Below are 23749 nucleotides of genomic sequence, written 5' to 3' on the forward strand. Positions count from 1 at the left end.
CCCTTCTGTTCGTCCTTGGGTTGAACCTGCTTAGAGAAACGACACACACGATTAGTTCCCCGATATTCTTTTGCCGGATCGAATCATACATGCTCGATGGTTTCGGTTCACGTCATGGGGCTGGGGGTTGGCAGTCCCGGTGCGGTGAGCACTCTTCCGGGTGAGGCTGCCACCGAAGAAGCGAGTTCCCCCAGAGCTTGCGGTCCGTGAGCTCTCCTTGGCACCGAGAGCATGGATGCCTCTGCTGCCTCCCGAAGCCTTCGGATCCTGATCCGATGTCCTAAGTTTGGGACATATCAGCTCCGTTTGGGTCATACCCAACGAAGAACACTTCACAGCAACTTGAATCCCGAACTCGAAAACGCGCCCCCCTACCTAGCATGCCCCATGTCGAGGGTAAATCCCTGATAGTGATTCTGGGGTATGTTGGACAGCGGGTGTGTGATCTTTGTTCGGGGAGTGCCTACTGAATTTGTTTGTGTATGTGCAACTTAAGAACACCGAGGTTATCCAGGTTCAGGTCCTCTTAGGGTAATAGCCCTACATCATATGTATTTTTTTCTTGTGGTCTAAGTTGGTGACAGATGATATTCTTGCTTAACCTTCTTCTCTTCCGAGTCCAATCCCTTTACAAGCCTGGTACTCCTCCCTTTATATATCAGAGGGAGAGATGATTTACGCGTGAGTCAAGACATATACCCAGGCCTAACTAAAGCTTCTCACCTAGGCCCATCATTAATTAGAGCAGACGTATCACATTGCTCTACGGCGCTACAGAGCCTATTCCATCGCTCCACCGCCTGCGTCATTCCAGTTGCCCGGACTGCCCTGTCCTGTTCCCACGCGCTGCCCTGCGCACCTGAAAAAAACCTCTTGACATGCCTGTCAGGTCGTCCCGTAGCATTATTAAATGCTATGGGATGGGACACGGCAACTCTGCACCGACCACGCCTCGGTCGACCAGAAAGAGGACCTGTGGAAGGGAAACACTCGAGTGAAAAAGCATTTATTATGATTAGACTATTTAGACACGTACCTGTCCCGCGACCAGGGAAGACTGGTCGCGGGGTTTGCTCCTGCGACCTGGGGACTGGTCGCGGAGCTTGGTCGGAGAGCCTGGTTGCGTGGTCGCTGGCGAGTCACGCGATCGCTGGCTGGTCGCGCGGGGTGGCCACGGTTCCGAACAAACGTGGCATGTAGCACCTGCTGATACCTTACTGGCGTGGGTCCGCCTGCGAGGGGACCCACTATTCTTTACATCGACTTGTAAAAAAAAATCATCTGTAACATCATTTAAGCAAACTATTTCAGACCTAAAATGATACACATAGTTCACACTACATGCCACACATTATCTCAATTTCCTATTGTCAAAGCACAACTACTCAGTGCCACTAATGCAGTGATACTGCAGTGCATTTTAGTGCCAATTCAAACTGATTACTTGATCTTATTCACTATCAAACTCACTAGTTGTTGATACAGTTCAGTGCACCTTTCAAACTAATAACATTCTTATATACACTGCTTTTCGAAGCTATCTACATACTTCCATGATGAAGCTATCTAAATACACCGCCCTCTGAAGATATCTATATAGCTGCAACATGATACTTTCCTGCATTATGGTCTTAACACTTTGAGTGCCCTTTCAAACTGATAACAGCGGGAGACCTACACTAGATCAGTTCAGGTTTGCAACACAAGATAAATCATAACACATGCCCAATTCATAGTTCATACATTGCATGCAGCTTCGTAGTTCATACATTGCATACTAAACCAACTCATACATTGCATACTAAACCAACTACATTAACCAAAAAAAGCATACAGGCATCGCAACAATAATATCAAAAGGCCTGTTCTCCACTAATCGACACCATTTCACACCACAACTGCACTTCCAAAATATCAAACGGCCTCTTCTCCACTAATCGACACCATTTCACACTTGTACTACCAAACACTCGACCTGATTACAGCCTCCATGAACGATCCGATTCAATCGACACGGTATCCTCTGTACTGGAACACAGAACCTCATCCAAGCTCCATTTAGAAAGAAGGATATCGTTGCCGTCATTGTCCATGGATCCCGATGCTTCATCTTCAACGGCCACGCTGCTACTGTCTGGCAAAGCAACATGGTTGGGCACGACAGTACCGCGCAGTGCATCCTCCACTTGGAAAATAAGCTGCCCCAAATTCGCCACAATGGCGTAAACCTCTAGCAGTGTCATGTTCAGGTCCACAACAGCAGGGGTGCTGTTCGGACTCAAGTTGTCATTCACAATCTTCTTCAACGCGGTAGCCGCCTCCTGCACATGGTCTTGCATCATCGACACAAGCGCAGCAAGCGCTATAGAGTCCATCTACAACATGGAGCAGGGGATTCCATGAGCATGCAAGCCAAGTGACCCTACTTGCCGAGGCCGCCGTCACACGGTGGCGACGCCCACCCAGCTGGCCCAGGCCGACCAACCGGGACGAAGGCGATGCCAGAACCGGGCGTGGGAACATTCCCTACCCAAGACGGATGCCAGAACCGGAACTAAAGCAATACCAGTGGAGCCCTCGCCTCCCCTACCCCCCTCACCGCTAGCGCCGCATGGCCCCTTACCCCGCACGACAGGCCACCGCCCCACCTTTCACCAGATCTGTGTTTGAACTTTCACACACTCAGATCCGCAAGAGTGTGCCGAGAAATTTGTACCTCCTGTAGCTTGTAGTCGTCGCCGACGTGCCACCTCCGTGCAAGTCCCCGCTTCCCTCAATGCGCGCAGGATGTATCCTCCGGGAGCCAGTCGCCCTTGCATGCACTGCCGCCTCGTTTCCTCGTCTTCCGCCCGAGAGCGCGAGCCCAACGTCCGGACCCTTCCGCGCTCGCCGTCTCCGCGAAGGGTTCCGTCCCGCACCGCATTGCGGCGGGAACGCGTTGGAACGCGAATTTGGTTTCTGTCGAGCTCGTTTTCGCATCGCGAAGGGAACGGCGCCCGGGAGGGGAAACCCTTAGGGTTGGTCTAACGGGTTTTGTTACTCCCTAACTTATAGGGAATTTTTCTATTAGAGATGAGTCTGAAAAAAATTAATCTTCATAAATTTATACGGGAACGAGATGGAAATATGCTTCCTGTCATCACTTTCCGTTATATTCTCAATATCACATGTGTATACATATATTTTTAGTATATAAATATACAAACATTATATTACATATGGAAAATAATATATTACTCTTATATTTTTTCTAATCTAGGATATTTAACATATCATATATTAATTATTTTTATATATCAATAAATTACTTATTTATACTATGAGCAAGTTGTTAATATATAAAAATAATTAATTATAATTTATTTTTATATTTTTATTAGGACTTGATCTCTGGAAAATTTCTGTAGGAATAAAAATGAGAGAATTTCTTGTATAGCTAAAGAAGAATAGGGACGGAGAAGCATTAACCGGTAAGGATTGGTGTGTTGCCCTTCCTAGTCACGACGCCGTTAAAACCTTTTCCCAAGTTAAAAAAAACTCCCGGACCCGTCGGCTTGCAGCCAGAGCCACTAATCCCCAAAGCCTTTATTTTTTCTCGCTTCGCCTTCCCTTCTCCCATTTCCATCTCTCCCTCTCTCGAAGGAGCTCGCCGTCGCCGTCATTCCCATTCTTCGCCTCCTCCTCCCCCTCCACTAAACCCTAGCCGCCGACCCCTCCAATCCCCCATCAACGCCCAAATCGCGGCTCCAATCGAGCTAGGGCTCGCCAATTTCGGACCGAGGCCGTTAAGAGTTTCGGTCGGCCTTTCGGGTGAATCCTTCGATTTTTTTTAGGGGGATTTTTGCTTTCTCCGGTGGGGATGGGGAGCCGGAGGGAGGAGGAGAGGAACGAGAAGATCATCCGCGGCCTCATGAAGCTGCCGCCCAACCGCAAGTGCATCAATTGCAATAGTGTGGTAACGTCTGTCGCCTGTTTGCTTCGTTGCTAAGCTAATCGGTGCGTCTGTTCTGTTTCGCTTCGTGGATCGTTGCATGGGAGGCAGTGGAATTGGCCTGTTGATTGGAATGTTAGGCAATTAGCTCAGATTTGCAGAAGTTTATTGAGTTTGCTGTGAACTTTGGCTCGTTGGTCCGTGTGTTTAAGCTGCAGTTGTTGGTTAAATGATGATAATGATTGATCCTTTGTTTCCAATATCTGATCATGATGAATTCATTGCTATTACCTTTGATCCTTGGTGGTTTGATCAGTAGGGGAGGTAGTCCCTAGGTTACTTTAGATTGGGAAACTCCTAAATGTTGCTGCCGTTACTATTGCTGGATTAGTCTGTTGATTCATAGTACATTGATTCATTTAGAGCTACTTATTGATTTCATTACTTTTATCTATAGCTGCTGTTTGTATTTTACCATGAAGTTGCTTATTGACTGAACTGCTGAACTTTTAGTACTTTGCATGTCAGTAAGTGCACTTCGTGTTGCTTTCATCAGTTTTATGCTATTTAGTGAGGGAGTAGAATGGGTTCTTCCATTCTCTAACTGTTGTTGAAACCTACCTTTGCTGTTCTGCACAAAATATAATCAGTGCCACATTTTGTTTCAGTTCCCTGTCCAAGTGATGTTAGATATCATTCTCTTGACTTTACTCGAATCACACAATTACCTTTTGTTTCGTTTCAGGGACCACAATATTTATGTACCAATTTCTGGACCTTCGTATGCTTGTCATGCAGTGGAATTCAGTGAGTATCTTGTTCCCTACCGGTTTTCAGCTGCTTTCCTTCCTCTTTTTATCTTGTAGTTCACATATTAGTTCTATTCAGTATTGACTTTTGCTAGAAGATGTGTTATGTGGTATTCTATGCTTCAAACAAGGCATATAATAAGAATGAGCCTAAAAAGGAGAAAGGAAATGGTGTGGTCTGTTGCCTATAAAAAAACATTTATCAGTTAAGATCACAGTATATTCCAGCTAATCTTATTCCATTTGGAATTTTCGATCTTGCTGTCCTAGAACTTTACTCTTTGATATTTTGCTTGTACATACAACCAGTTTTCCCTTGGAGAAACAGATAATCAAGTTCTATTGCATTGTTAGGCTATGCTTGTTTACTACTCTTTGTAATCCTACTGTCTTTACTTGATATTACCATTTTAACATCTTGTGGTGTGATATGCAGCCGTGAGTTCACTCACCGTGTTAAGTCGGTGTCGATGTCCAAATTTACTACCCAAGAAGTGCGAGCTCTTGAACAGGGTGGTAACCAGGTAAAAAGCACGCACCTGTTCTATCTTGTTACCTCTAGAGCACTCTGTTCAGCTTTTATGACTTAAAATTGAGGTCATGACTGCAGCGAGCACGTGACATCTACCTAAAGGACTGGGATTGGCAACGAATGAGGTTGCCTGTCAATACGTGAGTTTTGTTTCATTCTAGAGTTTTTATGGTTACTTCTGTTTTATGTTCTTCGAAGAATGTTATATTTTGTATTGCCTCTGTGTTTTCCTTCAGCAATCCGGATAGGATAAGGGAATTTATCAGGGCTGTTTATGTGGACAAGAAGTATGCTGGTGAGTCCTCTAACAAACCAGCCGCAGATAGTAAGGTAATGAGTTCATGTGTCTTGTGACTACTGTTGTATTGTCCTTTGTCTAAGTCTAGTGAGCATTGATATGGATGTACAAGTAATTGTATTGTCTTTGTCTAACCTATGAACTTTGCTAAATCTTAATATTCATTCTGCACACTTTTTCAGTTTTTCCAAGCATATGTTTTAACTGTAGTTTCCAATATTTTTGGCAGAGTGTGAAGAACAATGACAATGACATGAGAAGAGCTAGCTCCTATCATTCATACTCTCAAAGCCCACCTTATGATTTTCAGTATGAAGATAGACGATATGGTAAGCAAGTTGACACGCTTGCTCGAAGGCCTTCAGATAGGGCGCTCTTCGACGGGAAGCTTGGCAACTTACTATTCAGTCCAGGTCGTTTGCGAGATCAGATGAATGAAGACCGATTTGCTAATGAGAGTTCTGGATCAAGGTTTTCCGACTTTTCAGCCTCAAGCACCGGTGACTTTAGAAATGATGTGCTTTCTCCTAGCTCGCAGGAGACAGGGTACAGCAGTCCTTCTGTCCACCATTCAAGAAATGTCTCTGGTGAAAATCTTCAATCCCAGACATACCCTAATGCAGCTTTACAAATAGATTTCAATGGAGTTCGATGTTCACAGGTTTTTGATCCTTCTGTTCACATCTTCTCTTTCTAGTAAATGGCCATTTGACTTAATAAATTCTTCCAAGAGGATTACATACAAATTATGCCTTCTTTCCATGTGCAGCGAACAGCTTCTTCTGGAAGTTTTGGATCATTTGATGGTAGCTCAGTGTCTAACAAATCAGTTGAATCAGGTTACCTGCCTGATGCACCTATAGAAAAGCCAGTGCATTCTGTTGTAAACCATCAGACTGTGGCTTCTCCTGTGTCTCATTCAACACAATCATATGCCTCGCTGCCCATCAAGAGTACTATGAATTCATCAGATCACAACTTGATACCCCAGAAACCTGCTGATTTACGCAGCCAAACTGCTCCCACCAGGGAACCTGTGCAACATGGTGGGGTTCACATTGAAGCCGTGGTGACATCGCCTGTTCCAGCACAACCAATGACTTTCACAACTCTTGACCTCTTTGATCAATCTACTGTGCAACAGCTTGTCACTTCTGCTGCACCAATAGATCTGTTTGCTAGCTTTAACGACCAGTCATCAGTTTGTTATAAATCAGTTGATTTAAGCAGTCATTCTGATGTTGCCAAAGAACCTGCTCATAATGTTGTTGTTCAGAAGGCTGTGGCACCATCATTTGTTCCAGCAGAAGCGCTCACCACATCTCATCCTTTGCACCAAGATCTCTTCAGTTTGTCAGTTTTGCAGGAACCGGCAACTTCCGCACCCCCTCCGCCAATAGATCTGTTTGCTGGCTTTGACCAACAACGACCACATATGTCTAGTGTTCAGCAAATTCTATCAGCAGCTTCATTGCCTGCTAATGAAGGATGGGCTTTCATTGACGCACAAAAACCTGGATCTCTGATGTCCGTTTCAAATGTGCAAGCTCAGGTGCCTGCTGCATTCCCTTCAACTGATGGCATTGCTAAAGGAATTGATCGATCAACATTGCCAACTTCGCCACCAAATGCCAGTGGGTCACATAGTGCTCCAGCGATGATGGATAACTGGAGTTTAAATGCTGAAGAAGTGAAGATCTCTGTCTCCAAAGAAAATTCTCAGGTAATTTACCATTTGACATATGAGGCTGTTAGTGGTTTGCTATAGCTTTACATGTTTAGTGAGTTTTTCCTGGTTGTTTGTAGTCTTGGAATGCCTTTGGTGAATCTACTCAGAGCACATCAAATAATATGTTCACATTTAACGCTATGTCTCAAGTGGCTCCTCATCAATTCACAACACCTGGTGCTCCATGTGTTGGATCTAGAACTCCGCAGGTACATAAGTTTTTTTTATAAAACAAAAGAGTATATCTAATAAGGCTAGACTGAAATTTTGAATCTTTCTTTAGGTTCTGGCTAGGGGCGAGCCTGAAAGGTCAACTCTTGGGGATATGTTTTGTGGCTTTAATGTTTCACCTGGTGACATGGCTGGGCCTTCGTTTCCTGCACCACTTCAACCCCATTTGGTATCTTTTATCCATGATTTTAGATTCTTTCCTACGCTAGCTTCCTTACTTGTTTCACATTAGTTTCATTTTGATTGGGAGCAAACATGCATGGACATATTCAGTCATGTGTTTGACATATAATGTGTTCTTTTGTGGGTTTCTTGAGGTCTATTTGACATAATTTTATAACTTATCATAAAAAAGGAACAATTCATTAAGATGATTTCGAGTTTGACTATGTATTATAAGGTGCCCACAAGGACGCACCACCCTTATGTGCTTCTACATGTATGCCATTTTGTTGCTTGCATGTTCTTTTATCTTATTATCAACTTCGTTCATCTACAAAAACTACTTTCATATCTTTTTACAATATATTTGTGTGGGCAATAATGGCAATGTTGTTTTGCTTTATTGCACTGTCATGGAGCTACTGGATAAATGAAGCTACTTTACCCCACAAGTGTCAAAAAAGGATTTACCTCTTTAACAGTTCTTTTGAATTTTATTTCAGGGTGGCATGGTGTCTCATCCTGGAAGGTCAACAAATCCATTTGACATGGCATTTGAATCTGATGTTGACGCCAACAACATGGTATTTATTGTTATTTTGTGCTTTGCAGTCATACCAATTATAACATGGGCTAGTAATTGTATTCCTTATTTATAAGCTCCTTCCCTTTTTTGGAAGAACAGTATTGGTGGCCCTACTGAATATACGATAATATTGATGGTCCTTCCTTTATTTTTTAAACTTTTTTCATCCTCTTTTGTGGATCTTGTTGGTTTTCGTCTCTAGCCTACCCCAACTTGCTTGGGACTGAAAGCCTTTGTTGTTGTTATTGTTGTGATTGATAATACAAAAGAAAACTATACAGAAGTGTTCACAAAACTGAAGTCAGCTTATGATGCTTCAAACAGAACTAGACTATAAGAGATACAAATCTGACCTCCTAACAGCCTTGACCAAAGTCTCCTCCTAAAGCAAGGACTAATTCTGAACGCTAAACTTCTTTGTGGCAACTAGTGTCGTAAAGCAGGCAATGAGGAGACTCTTGGGGTCTAGTAAGGTAGCACAATTGGTGTGCTAGCCCACCTGGGTTCGAATCCTTCCTTAAGAATATACTGAGAGGATGCTTTTCCCCCACAATCTCTCTCTCTCTCTCTCCTTTAATTTATAAAATAAAATAGATTGGGCAACATTTTTGTTATGGCTCTCTCCTTAAGCAAGTCCATATCCACCACAGACATTTCTTCCATCTACATTTATCCTGAGGATTTTCTTGAAAAAACCCTTGATTCTCTGCAGCCAAATGAGGCAGCATTCAATAGTAATTAGCTCTGGTCAACTTCACCGAAATCAATTTATTCTTAGCAGCTTTCTATATCTTCAAGATTTCTAAAGAGGTATACTGAGTTATACCAATTAGGCTCCAACAACTTTGGTTGAAACTAATAGAAAAGAAAATATTTGCAATCTTCTAGACTGTTTTTAGTATAAAGTACCAATTCAGAAAACAACATGGATTTTTTTTCTGATCATAAACCTTGTGTTCTTTTCTTTTAATGTGATTACTAGCCCACATAAGATCCTAGGACTATTTTGAGTCCGTTTACATTCTTCTGTTCTTGACATTCTAACTTGAGTGCTGTTGTTTCCATGTTGCCAAAATCTTTGTTGTCTTTTGTTGCTTCGTAATTTGTTGAATCTATTTTATTCCTTCTTTCAGTTCATGGATTTGACCTCCCTACAAGAGACATTGCCAGATCTTCATGCTCCTACCGATTACTCTAGGAGCTTCACTGAGCCGTGGGATTCTCAGAATTCCACTCTGCCATATATTCCTTCTATGCCTCAAGGTATGCCTCAAGTACACAAGCACAGAAACACTGAAACTATCATTGTTTATGCATCATTGATTGTCTTATTAATTCAGGAGGGTTATCATACATGGCGGGACAAGACTCACACATGTTGTAAGCTCCTTCAAACCTCCACTTATACTTGGTAACAGACATCAGTTTCTAAATGATCCCCTGTTACAGGAACTCGACACATCAAGGACCTTTCCCACCGAGAAATCCATTTGAGTGAGTGCTGGTAAAGAATGTGTTGCTGATAGTGTTGGACAGAAGAGGAAGGCAACTGGCAGTTGGCACTGCTCGAAACTCAAGTGGATAATCGGGTGTACTATATGCATTGAAGTATTTGTGCGTGGAATCTGAAACCAGAAGTAAATATGTTCATTGTCTCCGCTCCCCTTGTATTTGAGAAAAGAAAGCATAGAAGTCGAAATACAAGCGCGCTGGAATTTTTGCCCGAAGCAAGCTGTCCTCTCCACTGATGTCTCTGGCAGGCAGTGCTGTTCAAACATCCTAATTTGCTTTCACCTGTTTCTGTCATATGCCCGTGGTTTGTCTTCTTGTTAAATCCTGTTGTCAATCAGAAAATCAGAAAAGGAACGGCATTTCCATCAACGACTAGATCATTACCATTCTTTCGGTCCTTAATCGTGGGTAGTAGTAAAATTACGCTGGTTCATCAAAGGATCGATTTGCCGTCGCATGTCGTGTTAATCAAGGATAGTTATATGTTTGTTACATTGGATCTGGGCTTTTTTGTTTCGTCTTCGGACATTTGTCGTGCATTTTCATCCTGTTGTGCAGAAGAGTAAGCATTTCCAAGCTAATGTGCTGTATGTACAAAGTTAATCTCATTGCTATATGCCCAGTTTAATAGCATTGTATATTTACAAAGTTCAATATTCCTCTACCCATCGATCATATAACAGCTATGTCCTGAGAATTGTGTTTTGTTGGTTGATATCCAATCCAGTATGTTGGATTATAATTTCAAAAGCGAACCCAGCTTGTATCACCATCTTTTCTGGCATGGCAAATGCATTCCACGGATAACCCAAATCTTTTTTCTTCGGTCCATGAACCTTTTGGCTATGTCACGGCAGGTGGTGTGGCAAATGAACACGACCACCCGATATCCCCATGGCAAAAAAAAAAAAAAAAGTTCAATTTTTTGGACTAGTTAGCGATGAGTTGATTTCCAAATTTTCGAAAAAAAAGAAAGAATAACAAAAACTTTTCCTGGTTGGTGTCAGATGAGGGAGCCCAACACAGGTTAGGTTAACAAATTCGTCGGTTACCATCCGTAACTGATCTTATCGCTCCGATAATATAAGCCAAATTTGAATTAAAAAATTAAAAAAAAAATCAAAAAACAATTCTTAAAAAACTAGAGATAATTTTAAGAACTTTTGCGAAAAATATTTCAAAAATAATGTCGTTTGCATCATATTCTATAGGGAAGAAGTTTAAAAAAAAGAAAAACTTGAAACGCGCAGCTCATTTATTAACTAATGTTACATGCAATCATATATATATATTTTAAGGATATATCTTAAGAGGATCTTTAAAATTAGTTTAACTTTAGTTAGAGTTTTATTAATTTCTCCTATTCTGTGTTTTTATACAAGTACAAATACAATTCAATCCTCGCGTTACCAATTCTTAGGCAGTTATACAGATAATATTTAATGTATACTTGCAGGCGTTCTCTTATAGTTTATGATGCAAATGAAGTTAAACAGTGGGTAGAAGCACGAAGGAAGAAATACCCTACAAGTGTCAACATAAACAGGGTCCATATTTATATATCTTTATACTTGGCCCGAGTAACTTCATGATAGGAGCATTTACTGACCAACTGCTTTTACTCCATAATGCAGAATTTGTCTAAGAGTCAGTCAAATGGTCAAAACAAGGACAAAGATGCCCAGATACGACGTCAAGTGAGGCAGTATTGCGTTATCATGAATTTATGATCACGATGTACCTTCTTAGTTTTAAAAGAAAAGGGAATTGATTTAGCTTTAAATGGTTTCTAATTAGAATCTTTGTCCACAGTATTCAAGTTGTGGGGATATCTGTGGATGATGCAATCTCATTATTTCGATCTGGAAATGTATGTGTGTCTGGTTCATGGATGGGGCTGTTTAATTTGGTGCGGGAACTGAAGGAAGTCATAGCAAAGCTGCAAGAATTGGGTTTTGAACTCCCTGAACTACCACCTGGCTATCTATCTGAAACTGAGGATCAAGGCGATGAAAGGAAAAATAAATGGAAAACTCAATCGCAGGTATTCTCGTTTTCGAAACCGTACCAATACTGATAAAAGACCGAGGTATGACCGTGGAGGTTTTCGGTCTAAAAGACCCAAGGTATGGAACCATACCCCTTTTGATGATGGTGCAATGCCCAAAAGCGGGGAACCAACCCTCCTACAGAAGCTTCTTATCTCTGATATCAAGAGGGACAGGCATAGACTTCACACGTTCAAATTCATGGCCTTGAACAATTTCTTTAAGGATTGGCCTGATATGCCCTTGGAGTTTCCTAGTGTTAAGGTGAACCAGATTAAAATTGAAGGTAATATTGCCGCAGACGACTTAGAGGACCTGCAGAATGCTGAGGTGGTCAAGGACAGTAGCCTTGAATTAAAGGAAAATGGTGATAGTAAAGAGTTGAGCTCCGTAGATGGAGAAACTGGCAGTGCCGATCACAATGAAGAAGAAAACGGTAGTACTAGTGCTGAAAGCAGCGACGAGGAGGATGGGAACGAGGATGCTTATGAGGAGCAGTGTGATGAGTCTGAAGATGATGCTGCGGCCTGAAAATTTTAGTAAACCGGGTATTCGATATTGAAAGTCCGAGTGTTATTTTCTTTGTGTGTAAAGTTGAGTCGGACAAAACGTTTTGTAGCCTTTGCACATTTTCCCGGTGAGATCAGATGCTTGAAGAAAAGTACATTTAGTTTAATTGTGATATTTTCTCATGAGAATATACATTGTTTTCAGCTGATGCGTTCACATCTTCGATCAAGAACAAATGTGCAAAGCACTGTGGCGTTCTCTCAGAAATGCTCTGGCCCTTGTCACTCGCAACTGTGCACTCAAGTGGCCGGTCTGCGCATAAAAGGAGTTACGAGAGCTGATTGCGACTGTACTGCACAGTAAAGCTTGCTATATCCTGCAAGGTCAGTGGCATTCCTGAGGCAAAGCGACAGTATTTTATTATCAGAAAACTACTACGAATGCAATGCTACACATATCACATTGTCCTGTTTCGTAGCCATCTTTTCTGCTCTACTCCAGATGGAAATATGCAATGCTATACACTGACGCACTGTCGTGGGCATGGATGCCATGTCACTGATGGTCTGCTTTTACCCATCTTCTTTACCCTCCCGAGGACGGCCCATCAATGCCGCCAGCCTGAGGGATTTCTCAACTGATTTTTGGAGCACAGTAAAGGCGAAAACACGGCGCGCTTCCCACTCCGCTACCTCTCCCGCTGTGCGCGAGCAGGCAGCCTGTCTGGACTGCCGCTCTGATGCGAGCATTCAAGGTGGGTGCTCGCACGCACATGGCGCCCGCTGTCCTTCCAGCCACGCATCGCCATCGCCGTTCCCAAGCTGCCGCAGCGGTGGGCTGCCTGCGTCACAGCCTCAGCCTGCCGCGGCCTACAGCGCAGCCGCATTCAACATCGCATTCATTGGCGCGCAGTATTAGTCGGTCCTAGCGGCCAGCACTGGCAGGCCGAGATCGGTCGGTCTGCATCGATCGCGATGGACCCACCCGACCGGGCGGTTTCGTTGGATTTCACCGGCCCGGCCACTAGCACGTAACCGTGCAAGCTACCAATTCCAGAAGTGAGCTAAAGACAGTCAGGCTACAACACCGCAAGTGCAGCTCGATCAGGCCCTGTTCGGTACACACGCTACACGCCCCAGCCACGACACTGGCACCCACGCTGCTACTCGCACCGTACATAAACACACGCACCAGTTGGGGTGCTTCTCAGCGAGCACCGGGAAACACAAGCGTGAGCCAAGAAACTAAGCGCCACAGCCTCCTCAGCTAGCTGATCCCCATGGCAACGCTTCGGCGGTCTGCGGCGTCGCTTGCAGTGGCGGCACTGGCCGTGGCGCTCGCGCTGGGAATGGCGGCAGCGCAGGGGCCGGCCGCGGCCCCGGGACCGATGCCCGGGATCAGCGACGAGTGCCTGAACGCGGTGCTCAACATGTCGGACTGCCTGTCGTACGTGACGGCCGGGAGCACGGTGCGGCACCCCGACAAGCCGTGCTGCCCGGAGCTGGCCGGCCTGCTGGAGTCCCACCCCGTCTGCCTCTGCCAGCTGCTGGCCGGCGGCGCCGAGTCGTACGGCGTCAGCGTCGACAGCAAGCGCGCCCTCGCGCTCCCGGGGATCTGCCGCCTCACCGCGCCGCCCGTCGGCGCTTGCGCAGGTATACGCACCGCGACGTTGTGTTCTTGGTTCTTTTGTCGTCTCGATTAAATAAATGGAGCAGCTTGATGCTGGTCAGCTGATCAGCTTGAGTGTTGCTCAGTGAGCACAGCAAAACCTCAAAGTTGCATTGAACAACCGATCTCGGAACCACGGTTTAAACCATGAAAGAAAGCTTGCCGAATGGAGTATATTACCTTTGCTCATGTCACCCTGCTGAAACATTGCCTGTAGTACGATGACAGATTTATCGAATGAAACTTACTCTAGTTACCCTATTCAGCTATCACTTAGCTAAGACCATGGTCTGAATACGTTTCCAATTCCATTGAGCTATTTTCCCCTGCAGTTTTTGGAGTCCCTGTCCCCATGGGTTTGGTGCCATCTGCAGCGCCCATGTCAGGCATGTCTCCATCGTCTAATGGCCCGGAAGTGCCTGGTAAGTTACTATACTTAGCCTGATTACTTTGCGCACCTCTGTCGAACCAGTTCTGTACAATCAAGCGATGAAGTTGCTGACGCTCCAAAATTGTCCAACCATAGGTTTCGAAACCAGCATGTGTGCTAACAAAAGATGGCAAAGCATACCAGTTTTCAACTAATCTTAGCTGCAAAATCTATAGATCCTTGAGCATGCTACTACAGAGAAGATAATTAGTAGAGGGTGGACGTTGCACTAAATGTCCATCGTTGCCAGCTCTCAAATTCTGCGCTGCTGATGTTAGCAGATGCTCTGTAGAGGTCTCAACTGTTTAGGTGTCCTCAGTCGTTAGTCAGTCACACTCACACATTCTTAGGTGTCCAATTTACTCCGCTAACTTTGCTTCTGACGTTGCAGCGAACCCGCCGTCCGGCTCGGCGAAGTCGTCTAACCACGCTCCAGGCCGCTTCACCGCCGGCCGTCTCATCGCCCTCGCCGCGCTGCCCCTCGCCGTCACGGCCGCGGCCGGGATGCTCTAGATCACCAGGCCAGAGTTCATCTGGGAGTGGAGCGATGATGTCGAGGTTTAGCCTGATGATTCTTCTTCATTTTTGCCACACATATGGTTGTGCATTATGATACGTACGTACAATTCCATGGGCGATATTTTTTCCAAGTTTGTTTCTTGTAATAATTCCTTCGGTGTAATTCGCTAGAGATCGTGACGTTATGTACTTACAGCATTGCCTTTTCATATCTCTCGTCGTTCATGCTTCACATTTTGGGGTTAATTGGTTCTCTCTATTGAGGATCTGTAAAATCTCAAGTAGAATCATGCTTATTTTAGTTTGGTTTGACAAATGTAAATGTACGTCGTCAGTTTTTCCTTTGCAACATGATACGACGTCCGTTCATGCAGACAAATCCATTTGTCAATATCGTAAAATCAACTTTATACGAATAATCAATTACAATATTGATTCTTTACATCCACTCATACAAGCTCATATTCTATTAATCAAATAAAAACTCAGCTCAATCTATCTTAAATAGATATAATTAAATAAATACTATTTTTTTTAATAAATATAACTATATTTAGATTGCTTCACTTCAACTTGCATATACCATCTATACAGACAAAGACCCTGTACAGACAATCCATCACACCCTTTGTTTCTGCATCGGCTCACATGTCACAATCGACAGCAACGTAGCAAATGCTAGCAAACAGTAGCAGCGATGAATTGAGATTGATTAATTCGAGAGGGAAATTGGAGATGAGCTGTGAGAGGGGAAGAAGCAGTGGATGCGGCGGTCGGCAGGGCATTGTGGGCAGCGACACTCCGGCGCCGATCGGCCATCTTGAGCGCTGGCTGGTGGAACATCAATGCTGAGATTCCCCCCAATTCAATTCCTCAACTGTTTTGCATTTGCTTGCCCCCCATGTGATTTAATTTAGGCTGCATGTAGATTGGGACTAAGTAACAGGGGTCACAGGACAAAGATGCGAAAAGATTGCTCTATAATTGTAGTACTTGGTCGGGTGCACAGGGGCGGCGGCGCAGCCCGCAGGAGAAATTTCAATTTTTGCCGCGGTAAGGAACGAGCTTAGCTGATTTGCCATGTTAAAGATAAGATTGGCTTTGTAAAATTGATACTCAAAATATTATCTTTTTGATTTTGTTATTATGTTAATTCATGGTATGTATAATGACACTTAAAATATTATTTTAAAACTATATATTGACAAGAAAACCAACGAGGGAATATTTAGAGTGTCAATTCTGGCAAGCTCACTCTTTATGGTGGCAAAGCTGTGAAGCCTATTGTTTAGAGTGACAAAAAAAAAATCCAAATTTCTCAGCTCGGAGAGGTTTCCACACAGCTCCCGTTCGTTTCGGCAAGTCCTTTCATGCGCCTTCGGCCGTCGGGCCACCCACGCGCGGCCGCGGCGGCCGATGTGCCATCCGCGTGCGTCTACGGCATCTGCCGACCCGCGGCACGGCCACCGTCCGGACCACGTCTGCCTCTGCCACAACTGGTTGCCATGAGGAACAAGGGAGAAGACGAAAAAGGACATCGTACCAAGACGTCTGGTGGATCACACAATTAGCATTCCACACTTCTAGTTGAATCAACACAAGGGAGAAGAAGCGTCGATCTTGTACATTTCAAAACATCGTTCTACCTCAGTGTAATTATGCATCCAGGTAAGCTAAAGGAAGAACTTCCTCGCAAAAAAAGGAAGAACGAACCTAAAAAGGGTCACTGCATAGGTATTCGCAAAGCTATACATGCAATGGATCAAGTGGTACACGTGATATTGAATATATAACCAACCATTTTGTTGGAAATAATACCTAATTTTCCTATACAGGTTAAACATTGTGGTTCTTCAACCGAAGGCATTTTGCAAAGACACCAAGCACTCAAGCCTGCTTGGATGAGGGGTTTTGGTTGTGGTTTACCCCTCATCCAAATAGGCCTCCTTGGAGTGCATAAGCTCCAACCTTTTTCTGGTACTGGAAGTCTGGAACAAGCTATATATCTTCTCGACATACTCTCGGAGAACTCACATTTCGTGCAGGGCCTGCAAAATGGGATGAATAAATACTGATTATAATTCTGAATCGGTCCTGGACTTCACTGCATGTTATGACCTAAAGACCACGTATTCAAAACATTTCCATTTGTTCCAGAGAACAAAAGTTCAAAAATACTTCTATCAGAAATAGGGTTCAAAACACATAAGCCCCACCCCTGAGGCAGGTATCTTACTAAAAATGCAACAGACTTCTGTAGCGATACAACTAATGCTTTGAATCCTGGAGTAATTAACAATGGAAACGAGAAAGATTATGTGCTCAACATATTACTTTGAAACAGTGCCTCTTACATGCCCCAATTTTTCTTGACTAGCCTACCGTACAAAACTTGGAAATATGAGAGAACGATGACTGTGTGAGCAATCGGTATAAAATACTACCTTTACCCTTGTCCGTGGGTAAGAGCTCTTCAGCACCTATTCTCATGTCAGCATTTGATGAGCGCCTCATCGTCTTTCTGTTTAGTACTTCAACCTCAACAATGAAGGTTCCACGGACAGGACGATGATCAGAAAATCTAGACTCCCTACGGTAGTAGGATAATTGCACAATACCATCACCACGCCACAATATTCTATCACACCTGAGCAAGTTCAACAACTTAAGAGGGATGCAATGCGATAAGTGAATAAAAGGATGGTTCAGAAGCAAAAATTTCATCATAGTGCAACACTGTATAAAGTGGAAAAGAAAACCCAGCCAAATCACAACTGTAAAGTGAACAAACTGTAGGAACATGTGTAGTCAATTGAAGCATAGCAATTTTGAGCTCCGTACTTAAACAAGTAAGCTTATACAATATGAAAACTGCAGGATGTGGCGTTTTTCATCATACTATTGCAGTGGAAGTAATAAGAATGCTTCGTTTCTTTGTGGAATACCAAATTATGTTGCCTTCTACACTTGGAGCAAACAGTAATATCGCATGCTATGTTTGTATCCAATAAGTATAACCCTATAGCAACAGCAGAATGTAAGATAATTGCATTGTCTAAATAAGTGCTTTTGTATAACAGAAAAGTAGTATGAAATTGGTACATACCACGCCGGTGTTCTCTTTTTCTTTGATGTTGCAGTCTCACCAGCATAAGCATCTGAGTCAAACAAGTACTTGCATGTTGGAGCAAAATATATCTTCCCCTCATTCCACCCCTTAAATACTCGTCCAGCATTCCGTTCAATTTTAATCTAAAGAAAAATATACAGATTACAGAACATAAGGGGAGGGGATAGCTTGACTTATGGAAACCTATCTTGGGGAGGGATTAACTGTCACAAGATTTCCTGGCAATTTTCGGATTTGTTTTGTTTCTAGTGCTTGTTAGCACATAGCAGTACCGTCTTCAACAAACAAAATTTTAACTCTTTCTACCTTCTTTCGATGAATAGTAGTCAACTTAATTTTTTTCTATGACCAAGTAGCTTGGACGAGAGGCATACCTAACAGATTTAGAACTGGCTCCATTCCTCCAATGAGTCTCAGACAAATCCTAGAAAACATTGTGAGCCTCAGTATCTCTAGAACATCTGAGTTTCTCCTGAATTCGTCGCTTTCTTTCTGGCCTGAAGCCAAATGGCTCCAGATGAAACAAAAGCTTGTCTTGTGCAGTGTCATGCTTACTGATATACAACCCTGCAGTAAAAGAAGTGCATTCAGGAATAGAATGATTACTTACAGGATAACTTCAATCTGATTCTGTCCTAAGTCTTAACCTTGTTTCCAAGACATGCCAGAATTCCACGCCCTCTGAAAGACATTCTTAGATGGCCAATATGCTGCACTAGTTCTTTCTTCACCCACACAGTAACAAAAATACCAACCATTTGTTGGCATGCTATGAGATTATATTTTAGTTGATCCCTTGTGGCATGAGCAGAAGTTACTCCATCGAGCACAGGGCCATAAGAGTCATTTGATTTCTCTTTGTCTTTCACTTCCTCTTCTTCATCGTCTTCAGAGGAATCGATCTCATCTGCATATGCTTTTGGACATCCAAAGCAAGCATCCCTGCAGGATGTTTTGGTCATTTCTACTGGACAGTTGCAGGCCTTAGTTGTTTTCTCCGGACTGGCATGAAAGATTTGCTAATAGCTTTCAACAAGGACTTTTGGAAGATTGTAGAACCACTAGCTGTCTTTGATAGGTCAGAGAATCAAGTATTGAGGCTTGACGAGGCTCGAGAGGAAGTAGAATCAACAGAGGGAGATGGCTCGTACTGAAAGATGTTGGCATCGGTGTCAGCTGGTCGGTTTAGTGCTTGGTTTATAAGAACAAGCCATCTTGCAGCTGGTTCATTGTCTTCTATCACAAGCACGTTACCAGCATTGAGAGGAACAATTTCCTGAAAACTGTTTAAATATTAAACAGACAAAAGCAATGACACAAAGACTTGTGTTAAACTAAAAACTCCACTAAAATATCCTTCAAATTAGATATGCTTCATTGTGCTTGATATAAATACCAAACACGTCAATGCAGTATAGTACCACACAGCAATCAAGGACAACTTCAGTAGTTTGTCTTTTTCATCCGTGTAGTAGTATTTTTATGTGAGAAAGTTTGGACTGAAGAACTAAGCATCAGGTCGAGAAATAGAAAACATCGGGGATATAACTAATAACATTGGAAGGGATTTTCATAGCTATTAAGAAAAGATCGTTGAAAGACCTACCCCAAAACATAAATATCTGAATGGTCATTGGGGGGAAGAAAATCATCCTGGTTCAGTGCAGCAGTAGGTGTTTTTCCTCCAACATTCCAGGTGGAGACAAATATTCTGCATAATGAAAGCAGAGAGTGAAGAATCTGGTCTGGTTAGCATAAAAAGGACGCAAGGATGATTAGATATGAAGCTTAACCATTATTAGTTAAAAATAACTTTTCAGACCAGTCACAAACACAGTTTTTCAGAAAAACCTAAAATAAAAATCCAAACAAAAACAGAAGTCTAAACAAACAATGCGTCAGATAATTTCCGTTTGAGAAAGTAGGCGAGGAGTAGGACACAATGACACTGTCAGCGATGGGATTTTTCTCTAGATTCGGGGCGAATCAACGGTAGAAAGCTGGTGTGCGTCACGGATTCCATGACGCGTCCTCGTAGATGGAAATGGATCATGTAACGTGAAAGCGTAAAGTCATAGGTAAACTATCATATTTTTAAGCCAACGACTCATAACGGAGTAAAATCGTGGCACTGGAATAGAGGGTTCTGGCACCTATACGTGTTACTCATGTGCAGTCACAAAGTCGCAACCCTACGATCGTATGGAAACAGGTAACTTGATTCAGATATTGAATCATATGGCGGATCAAACATTTTATGGTTCTAATCAGGGCCGAAACTATGTAGACTGACTGACTCGTGTACATCGGCACTAGGGTTAAAACAAAAATTCATTGATTAGCAACTAATTCTCATATCTTATATACTCTCTCTGAGAGCAAATATAGGTTATTTTAAACTTCTCAACTATTATTTAAATATAAGTTATTTTTAAATTTTTATATATTTTTTTCTCTTTTGTTACCTTCTTACTCTTGTTTAATAAATATTATCACTCTCATAAATAAATAAGTTATTTTTTTCAATACAGAATAAATAAAAAGTAATAAGATCATTTGATAATTTTTATACATATATCTAAAACAATCTATATTTATAATAGGAGGGAGTACCTCTAAGCCCAGACGTGTGCACCACTACGCTAGCTTCGCCACTGGTTCTAATCCAAACTAGAAAAGCATCTCAAAACACTAGCAAGATCAATCCGGTCAGCGCCCCCACTTCGGATAGGCTCGCCGCTCTACGCCCAATCCACCCGAGTTACCGGCGGTCCGTCGTGCCACTGCCGCCCGCCCGGCGCGACGCGACGCCTGACGCCGTGCTAACCCGCAACGCCCTTGTACTGGTGGTCATTTCCCACATGCACCGGCTCAAACCGCACGAAGCCGCCTCCCTCCCGCGCGAAGTCCTCGAAGCCCACGTCGTGTCGCTGGTCCGCCAGTGCCCCGACCTCCTCGCGCTCCGCGGCGCGCACGCCCGCCTCCTCAGGCTCCGCCTCCCGCGCCTCACCGCCGCCTTCGCGCTCTCCAAGCTCCTCGCCTCCTGCGCCGCGTCCGCTGCCACCACGACCACCGCCGCGGCGTTCTACGCCCGCAACCTGTTCGACCAAATCCCCGACCCGACCGCCTTCTGCTTCAACTCCCTCATCCGCGCGCTCTCGACCGCCGGGAGCCCCGCCGCGGACTCATTCCTGGTCTACCGCCGCATGCTGCGCGCCGGGTCTCCACGTCCCAACAGCTTCACGCTCGCGTTCGGGCTCAAGGCGTGCTCAGCAGCGCCGGCTCCAGGCGAGGGCCGGCAGCTGCACGCGCAGGCGTTCCGCCAGGGGCTCGAGCCGAGCCCCTACGTGCAGACCGGGCTGCTCAACCTCTATGCCAAGTGCGAGGATGTTGCGCTCGCCAGGACAGTGTTTGACGGCATGGTCGGGGACAAGAATCTGGTCGCTTGGAGCGCGATGATCGGCGGGTACTCGAGGGTGGGGATGGTGAATGAAGCGTTGGGGCTGTTCCGGGAGATGCAGGCGGCAGGGGTGGAGCCGGATGAGGTCACCATGGTCAGTGTCATCTTGGCGTGCGCCAAAGCAGGGGCACTTGACCTGGGGAGGTGGGTACATGCTTATATAGATAGGAAGGGGATCACAATTGATCTGGAGCTGAGCACCGCATTAATTGATATGTATGCAAAGTGTGGGCTGATAGAGCGGGCGAGAGGGGTGTTTGATGCTATGGTGGAGAGGGATACAAAGGCATGGAGCGCAATGATAGTCGGATTGGCGATACATGGGCTTGTAGAGGATGCGTTGGGACTTTTTTCAAGAATGCTAGAGCTCAAGGTAAAGAATGCTGCACTGATACGCTTCTAGCGATTGGTTGGTCACTTGGTTGATTTTATTGGTTAGGTGATAATGAGGTCATATGCATTGCACATGAACTTATTATTAGTTCAATATCCAATGCATATGACCAGCAGTAGACACTAATTTATATACGAGGGATGTTGTTTTAGCTCATATGCTCAACTTAGTTCTCCTAAGAAAGTACTGGTACCTCACATAATCATCCTAGTTTTCAAATCATTAGAATTGCATATATTGTCTTCACAAGGGCTCTTCTTCTGATTGGTCTGCTTTTTCCTAATAAACCTCATAGCTCTCATCTAAGTTCTTGTGTATATGCAATATTTCAGGTGAGACCTAACAATGTCACCTTTATTGGTGTGCTGTCAGCCTGTGCTCACAGTGGGTTGGTGGACGATGGACGACGGTATTGGTCTACTATGCAAAACTTGGGAATCAAACCTTCAATGGAGAATTATGGCTGCATGGTTGACCTCCTGTGTCGATCTGGACTTTTGGATGATGCTTACTCCTTTGTTACTGTTATGCCTATCTCACCAAATTCAGTAATTTGGAGGACTCTTCTTGTGGCTAGTAAAAGCTCAAACAGGATTGATATAGTGGAATCAGCATCAAAGAGGCTCCTTGAGTTAGAACCTCTCAATCCAGAGAACTACGTTCTGCTCTCCAATTTGTATGCATCGAACTCCCAATGGGATAGAGTGAGCTATATGAGGAAAAAGATGAAGGGCAATAATGTTACTGCTCTTGCTGGTTGTAGTTCAATTGAAATTAATGGCTACCTGCATAAGTTTGTGGTGAGTGATGATTCACACCCTGATATCAAGCAGATAAGACTGGTACTGAGGGAAATAGCTGACCGGGTGCTACGAGCTGGCCACAAACCTTGGACTGCAGCTGTGCTACATGATGTTGGTGAAGAGGAAAAGGAAGTTGCACTTTGTGAGCATAGTGAAAGGTTAGCCATTGCATATGGATTGTTAAAGACGAAAGCCCCTCATGTCATTCGGGTGGTAAAGAACTTGAGGTTTTGTCCAGATTGCCATGAAGTGGCAAAAATAATAAGCAAGTCATACAACCGAGAAATCATTGTTAGGGATCGTGTTCGTTTCCATAAATTTATGGGAGGAAACTGTTCTTGCAAGGACTTTTGGTGACTGCTTGCTTGAATGGATAATTTATATTTGATTTTTAAAGTCGGTTGCATATTGGGAACTAATTTACACAAGAGCAAGTATTTTCAGTGTTGTTTATTTATAGGTGTGATGAGGAGCGTACTCACATGTATGTGATTGTGATGTGTGTAGTAGTAGTGTGAGCATGCGCGTGTCATCTTTATAATCACAAAAGAAATGATAAGTTGCAAAAAAAGAAAATACTTGCAACTCACGGGGGGTATTCTTTTACCCACCTACATCTACTTCTTTTTGTTGCAGTCCAACACATGCAACTCATATGGGTTTTCAAATTCCCTCTGCGACGTGTCTAACAACACATGCACTCTTAGGCCTTGTTCGGTTAGGTCGGGAACAGCCGGGGTCGCGGTCCAATCCCTGTTGATCAGCCTGGTGCAGAACCGTTTTTGGCCTAGTATTTTTTCTATGTTCATTTAAGCTCGGTTTGGAACCGTTCTTGGCCCATCTTGTTGTTTTCCCCTGAGAAAATTTCATTGCCTATGGAGGCGTGGAAAAATTTCTCAGAGGAGACGGCGATGCGACTCGACTCAGAGGCGATGGTGACTCAGAGGCGACAACGACGCGACAGCCTTCCCTCCAGTGTCCATCCCCTTCTGTGGCT

At 43.9% G+C, this 23749-nt stretch overlaps 4 protein-coding genes and 1 pseudogene across 6 annotated transcripts; 4 read left to right on the forward strand and 1 right to left on the reverse strand.

Annotated features, from left to right (window-relative positions):
- The first annotated feature begins 3545 nt into the window (after positions 1–3545).
- On the forward strand, positions 3546–10444 carry LOC133908982 (probable ADP-ribosylation factor GTPase-activating protein AGD14). Of its 3 annotated transcripts, XM_062351235.1 has the most exons (13): positions 3547–3955; positions 4677–4738; positions 5177–5264; positions 5351–5412; positions 5509–5602; positions 5800–6231; positions 6340–7293; positions 7377–7508; positions 7583–7699; positions 8196–8276; positions 9412–9541; positions 9619–9658; positions 9728–10444. In XM_062351235.1, the coding sequence occupies exons 1-13, from the start codon at positions 3860–3862 to the stop codon at positions 9774–9776; spliced, it is 2337 nt and encodes a 778-aa protein (XP_062207219.1). In that variant the 5' UTR covers positions 3547–3859; the 3' UTR covers positions 9777–10444. The 3 variants fall into 3 exon arrangements, with proteins under 3 accessions (XP_062207220.1, XP_062207219.1, XP_062207221.1); XM_062351236.1 differs by lacking the exons at positions 7377–7508; positions 7583–7699 and having other exon boundaries at positions 3546–3955; XM_062351237.1 differs by lacking the exons at positions 3547–3955; positions 4677–4738; positions 5177–5264 and having other exon boundaries at positions 5345–5412; positions 5509–5567.
- Positions 10445–11168: 724 nt separating this feature from the next.
- LOC133908984 (uncharacterized) lies at positions 11169–12508 on the forward strand. Its single transcript, XM_062351238.1, is given in 4 exon segments — positions 11169–11337; positions 11425–11487; positions 11603–11824; positions 11826–12508. Coding segments are annotated over 3 exon segments (807 nt in total). The 5' UTR covers positions 11169–11337; positions 11425–11446; the 3' UTR covers positions 12370–12508.
- An 804-nt stretch (positions 12509–13312) lies between these two features.
- On the forward strand, positions 13313–15226 carry LOC133908986 (non-specific lipid transfer protein GPI-anchored 2-like). Its single transcript, XM_062351241.1, has 3 exons — positions 13313–14000; positions 14349–14438; positions 14838–15226. The coding sequence occupies exons 1-3, from the start codon at positions 13628–13630 to the stop codon at positions 14957–14959; spliced, it is 585 nt and encodes a 194-aa protein (XP_062207225.1). The 5' UTR covers positions 13313–13627; the 3' UTR covers positions 14960–15226.
- Positions 15227–16995: 1769 nt separating this feature from the next.
- LOC133907371 (type I inositol polyphosphate 5-phosphatase 10-like) lies at positions 16996–20949 on the reverse strand (annotated as a pseudogene).
- Positions 20723–23180, forward strand: LOC133908985 (putative pentatricopeptide repeat-containing protein At5g40405). Its single transcript, XM_062351239.1, has 2 exons — positions 20723–21928; positions 22282–23180. The coding sequence occupies exons 1-2, from the start codon at positions 20957–20959 to the stop codon at positions 23107–23109; spliced, it is 1800 nt and encodes a 599-aa protein (XP_062207223.1). The 5' UTR covers positions 20723–20956; the 3' UTR covers positions 23110–23180.
- The last annotated feature ends 569 nt before the right edge of the window (positions 23181–23749 follow it).

Source organism: Phragmites australis, chromosome 2 (assembly GCF_958298935.1).
Source record: "Phragmites australis chromosome 2, lpPhrAust1.1, whole genome shotgun sequence".
NCBI lineage: Eukaryota > Viridiplantae > Streptophyta > Magnoliopsida > Poales > Poaceae > Phragmites > Phragmites australis.